Source organism: Varroa jacobsoni, unplaced genomic scaffold, assembly GCF_002532875.2.
Source record: "Varroa jacobsoni isolate VJ856 unplaced genomic scaffold, vjacob_1.0 scaffold_1318, whole genome shotgun sequence".
NCBI lineage: Eukaryota > Metazoa > Arthropoda > Arachnida > Mesostigmata > Varroidae > Varroa > Varroa jacobsoni.
The window spans coordinates 24,987-31,521 of NW_019214220.1; the positions used below are offsets into that span (position 1 = coordinate 24,987).

At 39.6% G+C, this 6,535-nt stretch overlaps 2 protein-coding genes and 1 long non-coding RNA gene across 6 annotated transcripts in view; 2 read left to right on the forward strand and 1 right to left on the reverse strand.

Moving 5' to 3' along the window:
• Positions 1 to 355: 355 nt before the first annotated feature.
• On the reverse strand, positions 356 to 4,799 carry LOC111268755 (DENN domain-containing protein 10). The gene is made up of 6 exons (XM_022847915.2): positions 4,358 to 4,799; positions 3,766 to 4,034; positions 2,774 to 2,912; positions 2,264 to 2,470; positions 1,339 to 1,550; positions 356 to 1,071 (listed from the first exon to the last, which is right to left on the reverse strand). Exons 1-6 carry the CDS (start codon positions 4,398 to 4,400, stop codon positions 910 to 912), a joined length of 1,032 nt encoding a protein of 343 aa, XP_022703650.1. The 5' UTR covers positions 4,401 to 4,799; the 3' UTR covers positions 356 to 909.
• LOC147752326 (uncharacterized) lies at positions 1,425 to 2,545 on the forward strand. Its single transcript, XR_015314367.1, has 2 exons — positions 1,425 to 1,536; positions 2,299 to 2,545. It is a non-coding gene; the product is annotated as an uncharacterized LOC147752326 (long non-coding RNA).
• A 302-nt stretch (positions 4,800 to 5,101) lies between the features above and the next one.
• Positions 5,102 to 6,535, forward strand: part of LOC111268754 (DDB1- and CUL4-associated factor 11) — a 10,775-nt gene continuing 9,341 nt past the window's right edge. Inside the window, exons 1-2 of one of the 4 annotated variants that reach the window (XM_022847911.2) lie at positions 5,205 to 5,470; positions 5,957 to 6,100. In XM_022847911.2, coding sequence (XP_022703646.1) covers positions 6,048 to 6,100 — 53 coding nt within the window. In that variant the 5' untranslated portion in view covers positions 5,205 to 5,470; positions 5,957 to 6,047. Of the gene's footprint in view, positions 6,101 to 6,535 lie in introns of all 4 variants that reach the window. The other 3 variants (XM_086971806.1, XR_015314366.1, XM_022847912.2) reach the window with 3 other exon arrangements.

Here is a 6,535-nt window from a genome sequence, read left to right on the forward strand (position 1 = left end):
TGAATTTGAAAAGTCCAGATTCTTAAATGGTTTTCTTTCCGCACAAATTAGACAGACTTTATCGTAGTGTTCAATATAAAAAATCAGCTCACTTTTGTGGCTTACGTGTATCTAGTAAAGGGCATGGGTCCTGTTACATTTACAGGACGTCTTGACTTCGAGAAAGTTGTAATAATGTAACAGAATTCCTGCCAGTAGTGAAATTTCTCCACGCCAATGCTTCTGCAATTTTAGAATGGGGACTAATTGTTAGGACCGAGACGAACTTAGCAATACGGATTTGCACAAATTTCGATCGCTGGTGCTCGAACCGAGAACGATGTATTTCTTTTTGGTTAGCAACAAATACAGCAGCTTATGTTTGAATGCTTTTGGTTTATTATTCTGTATATACACAATACTTTGCCTGTGGTATTGTACTGTGTAACAGTTGTATGCTTTTTTTTTGTTTTTTTGACTGCACTAAACGCACAAGCATCTTCCTTTTCATAGCTGTCATACGATGTATAATTTATCGGTGAGCCCCTACATACAATAGGAACGTTATTAATTAAAACATGTTACTACAAGGACAAAAAGACTCACAAAAAATCGAGTATAATCCCCGTAGATTTCTACCAAGCGAAGTGAACTCATCGTACTTAAACGAAAAGCTTCAATAATATGTTTTCTAGATATACCTCATCCTATTAGAATCTGTATTATGCATACGCGCAACAATAGGGAATTCGTGGGGTTTTTAATTGAAGTAGTCAGAACATAATGGCACGATAAAGTATGTGTTCACCACAATAGGGCACCAGCGACATAAATAATTTATTAGTGGCAACTACCGCCTCAGGTACACAAATATGTGAGGTTAACGGCTTCATTCACCGATCTGTATGCTCAGCTACTGTAGATGGAAATTTAATTATGTATTCTTTCTACACGAGCCACGGCTCGGTAGAAGGATTCCATTGCAGGTGGGAGATTTGCTATTTGTATTGCTTTGTCCGCCGTTAGTGATGCATTTTCGTGCACTATTTTGCCGATGGTACTTATGAGTGAACGGGTCTTCGCCGAAATTTCCTGCATCATAGGAGAAGCACCATTAGTATGTTCCCAATTCCACTCGCGACGACAAAGAACAAAATCCTAGCTGATTTTTTCTAGTATACATATTAAAACTATTCATCCCAGCACAATCATATTACACCCATTGTGTCTAGTATTTTCATATTAACACCAATATTCATAGATATTAAGTGGCTTATGATATTAAAGCCACTAGAATCGTGACTTTTTTTTCTTAAAACAGGAAGCATTGTCATCATTCTGCTTTTGAAAGGACATCACCTTTACTACATCCTTGTCAGAATATTGTCCGTTCTCGGCGCACCTAATAAGGAAAAGAGCGATGTCTTTATGAGTTTTACACCGTGCCAGAGCTTCTTTTGCTGATGGGGTAATCACAACCTCAGCTGAAGGCAACGACACCCATAAATCGCGAAGATCTTGATGCGCGGCGACGGACGCATCTGTGAAGCCTGCTAGGTACGATGTTTTACCTATGTAGAGTAAAACATTTAAGGACAGAACAGGATATTACCTGCTGGTCTTTGATAGCGCGTATAGAGAACCACATATTTTTATGGATGTGCAATTTTTACAGCATGCAGTAAGGTGAAATTTCCCAGTGCTACGAAGTCGCTATATCTCGCACGATAAATCACCTCTTCATTAAGGCGTTTATGCTAACTTTATTGATTGACGAACTTATTTTCGAGACCGTTTTGGCAGTTAAATTATATCGATAATCAAATACTTCACTTCTTTCTTATAAACAATTAAATTAAATACTGGCAGTCATTATGAAATGGTATCCTCCATTATTGTTAGTCAACGTTGTGAAGTACAACGACCGAATGAAATAAAAAAATCACTAATACAAACACAGTGTACCCATACTTTTTCATTTTTTACAGCACGGCAACAATCTTTTTCTGTTTAGTTACATATACTACATATACATACATATAATACATTTTCACGAAATCCAAACCTACCTGCCATTTATAACTATTCACACATGGTCTTTATAGATTTAATTAAAAGCACTCATTCCTAATGTTTTTATGGAGATGCGCATGAAGTTTATTCAGTTCTAAAATTGTCGTCATCATAATCATATTTTAAGAAGCATCGAATCGGTAATTTGCGACTTCGCTGAAATTGATTTGAATAAAAAAGAGTGCAGAATGCAAAATTGTAACGCCGTTACCTTTAAGCAATTGCATATCATGTTCGGAATTACAGAGCAACGGGTACATATCAGTAAACGGACAGTCTCTATGGGCCATCAATGCAGCCATTGCAGAGAGTGCTCCGCGAAGAGCTCCCGGCGAATGATGGTAGACGATAACTCGAAGCCGCAATAAAAGTGCAGTGTAGATAAGGATGGTCTCCAACTGCAGGCATTGTACCAGTTCTGTAAACAACAATAGTTACCTAAGATCAATATAATGATTTGATAATTAAAAGCTCGCTTTGAGATTAAGTTTTATTGGCGTTCATTTTTAATGTCACACAACGCAATCCTTTTCCTTATAAATATATGCAAACATTAAAATTAGGTTACATTACGTTATTTAAGAGTTAAATTGCAGTTCAGGTGGACCGAACTACTACAAAAACAACACAAATAGGGATGAAGCTGTGACATTTAAAGCGCAGTAGAAATAGACGCTGTTGTGAGGCTTGATAAATTTGGACATTGTCGTACGCTGTATACCTTTAATTGGAACGCTTTCGGCAGGATCTGAGAATGTCTGTAAACTCAAGGTTACGTCACCCTGTTTGATCAGCTTCTCCGCTTGGGCAGACAAATACACTCGGAGGACATCCGGAGGCGAGCCTGAATCCAGATATGCCTGTGATAATATTAATAAAGGTGTTACTTTAGTTTAGCGGTACATCGACAAACAGCAGTTAGTTTTTGAAAGCGCTCATATTATTTTAACGCATATTGTTTAACATAAATCGGGCTCGTAGTTCGGACATATAAGCAGGTGCAATCATCTGGTTCTATTCTAATAGCAGCTGCCGTAGTAACACCTTCTGATATAGCCGTAGATATTTCTGTCAAACACTGAAGGGCTCTTCCCAAAAATTTGACGGATTTCTGTCAATCACTGAAGGGCTCTTCCCAAAAATTTGACGGATGTAAGAGAAGCGAATGGTTTTTAATTACGTAGAAAGGGGCGAAGGCCTTTCTGAAAACTAGCCACCGTTAGTGATACCAGGATTGTATTTTTATCTTGACAATAACCAAATCTTTTGTTCAATCAATTCTTTTTATAGTTGAGTTCGTGATAACCACAATTATTATTTTTTTTCATATATTTCTATCGGAACAATAAGCAGACCATTATTTTATTTTTTCTTGCAGTTATTCTAGAGCTTCATCTAAAGTTTTTTGAAGGCCGCTGAATAAAAAATGGTGTATGCAAAATGTGCAGGTATCAGGACTGTTATGTATCATTATGTAATAACAATGACGATCGTAAGCCGAAGTCATACGGATGTTATTTCATTCTTTACACCCTATTCACTTAAAAGGTGATTAGTAGTATGTGATGTGTCAAGTGACGATTTCCTCATCAAAACTAGTTTTGCTAAGGATTGTGACAGGCAAGGTGTCTGCTCCGAAGTTCTATTTTTGAAACCTAAAACTTCAACACTAAAATTGTCTCTGAACCTACTGAGCCTGTGCTATGTACATACCTCCGACAGAGCGGTTAAAACTCGGATGTATTTTTCCGGATGAAATTCGTCTGTCTTTAGCACGATAGCAGCTGAGAGAACGAACTGAAGAGGTCCCGAAGACGAGGATCCAGGCTGCGACAGCGTATAAAACCACGCCTCTGAGTCGAGATGTACCACTAGAAATTCACCAGCCTCAAAGGAAACTTTTGCTTGTACCGAAGACCTTTCCGATTTTTCTAGTGAAGGGAAGACCCAGCTCCATAGAATATCGTTGTTCGAGTCCTTTTCTAAAGTAATTGAAAAGATAATATCTAGCTTTAAGTACTATTTACTAAAAAAGAATAGTTGAGGTTGAACATAAAGAATTATTTACCTGTTGATGGGCGAAAAAATTGTTAAGGCTAAGGTTAAGCTAGTTAGAGATGTGAACCTGGCCTAGCAATCCTAGCTAAAATGTATTCACCGCCAATCACAACAAAGCAACATAAAGGCACAATAATGTTTTCTCTAGTTTTGACACAGTCCATAAGGGTCGATGTATACCAATAACTATATACAAATATATCAGGCATCATCATAATCAATAAACCTAGTAATTCGGTTTACTTACCGAGAATAGCTACCGCTTTTAATAGCGGACTACCAGAATCCATGATTTACTTAAAAGCGGGCCCAACTTTATTATAGAGATTTTCTTAGCGAGGCACTCTGCGGGTGGTGCTCAATCTCCTCTGATTGAAACTCGCGCATCCAAATTTTTCGATGCGTGAACTCACATTGCTAACTGGAAGCAAACTGGATGTGCATCGAATCATCTGTTTTTACGATAATGTAGAGGGTAAAACAGAGGAAAAGATCCTTGTAGATCGGAGCTTACGTGAGGTAGACTTTTCAGTTCGGAAGCTTTCCTTTCTGACTGAGCTGCTGTACTCTCGCCCAGCTACTCTCCCCATGTTCATTGCTAACTGTGGCTTCATTGGCGACGATAAACTCCGTCAGCCCTTATTGTAGTTCGGTTCTCTGCGTGAACCATCTTATTGAGCCACAGCGGGCTGGCCGGGTGACTGGTGCAAGGAACATCCTTCGCCTGCCAAGGCAGTGGCGCTACCGGCGCCATGGCGAGAGCTCCGACGCCATTAGCTGAGAGGGAGCCCACGACAACATCAGCTAGAGGATAGAACGAATGGAGAGATCTAATATCAATCTTAGAACAGTTATTGTGGCCTAGTGGCCCCGCTGCATCCATTATTGGTAACCCATCCACAACATCCCGCTAAAAGTGCCTATTTTTCTGAAGCAGAAGCGCGGTTATATCCAACGGTAACTACTATAGACTTCACTGATGTATTTGTTGCCATACACAAGACTGTTGTTTTTATAGAGAGACGCTGTATTGGGAGAGGGCAATCGCGCTGCTTAACAAAAAGCAGCCTATAGAAGCCGCGAACAAATGCATTGCTGGACCATCGTCTCTCAACGGTGAACTCTCAGCGCTCAGCGTTCGATACTCAGCAAACAAAGTCAAAAGATCACCCTCTCCCATCTGCTGTCGGCCAGCTGCAGATAAAGCCTCTGCTAATCTTAGGCCCCGAGAGAACATCTAGAGGAGTATCATCGAGGTGCTTTAACCAGAAATAATGACGTCATGTAGATGTGCCAGCGGGCCAGCATTGCCTGTTCTCGTTGGCACGCTGGAGACATAGTGTAGGTGTTTGTGTGTGTGGTACGTATGAATATATTGATAAAGTTGTGAGCCCTCCTGTTTGTGTTGTTGTTGTTATTGTCGGGTGCTCCTCTCACAACGGCAAGCGTAAATGCTGTAACAGCGGCAACAGTTTTCGTCGTCAATGGACGGTCGGATCGCGTCTTCAAAATATAACATCGGTTAACGAATACAACAGAAGGAACCGCATCATTTGTTATAAGTAGTTCGTCGACCTATTCAGTCCTGCTTCCTTCTTACGTTTTAGGTCGATTTTTTTTCTTTAGACGGGACCGAGAGAGAAGATGAAATTTTTCGAATATTCTGTTATTCTCTTACTTAGCAACGCTTGTGCTGGTTAGTCATAGATGTACTGTTGTAATTTAGTGCTGGGCATCCCAGACGGCTATTGCTAAATGTATCAACTCAGTGACAGTGTCTTATCCACTAGTCAGGAGATCGCTCTACTAATTCAAGCTTTTGTGTTCGTGGTAAACCTAACCGTAGTACAGGCAGAATTGTCATAGTATAGTCGACATGAGAAGTGCGTGAACTAAGTTGTGTTTAAGAGCGTGTACTGTTTGTGTGTTGGAAAGACATGAGCGTTAACGGTGCGAACTTCATTGATACAGTCATCTCGACCATAAATAGGTAAGATGAAATATCACCAACTAGGTAATTTAAGAGGAAGTTTATTTATGCAGAGTAACTTAACAGGAGAAAGTTGCTTCAACTTTTTCTAGCTTTAATGTGCAGCCGAGTTGATTAATAGTTAATATTGAATTATATATATATGAATATGATATTTTATGAGTAATATTTCTGCCATATAATTCTGGCAAGTACAAAAATTGTTATATGGTTGAACAAAGACAAACTGTACAACAGAAATAGACCTCTTCTGGCGTGCACGACAAGAGATGTTGCTTGCAGCGCCACGAGAATTCCGTTAGCTAAATACCACTTTTCGACAGTTAGATGTTTCTTGGACAAACAGAGACAGCCGACCGATTTTTCGTTTCTGTTAACACTCGAAACCAAATTCACGAGCGCGTCTCTATGAGGAAACATCACAGCACACACACA

Coding starts and splice junctions, on each gene's coding strand:
- LOC111268755 (XM_022847915.2), bottom strand. CDS start 4,400: ATGGATTCTGGTAGTCCGCTATTAAAAGCGGTAGCTATTCTCG. Junction 4,035..4,357: donor AAAAGCGGTAGCTATTCTCG/GTAAGTAAACCG, acceptor CAATTACTTTAG/AAAAGGACTCGAACAACGAT. Junction 1,551..2,263: donor TGATATGCAATTGCTTAAAG/GTAACGGCGTTA, acceptor TACTCTACATAG/GTAAAACATCGTACCTAGCA.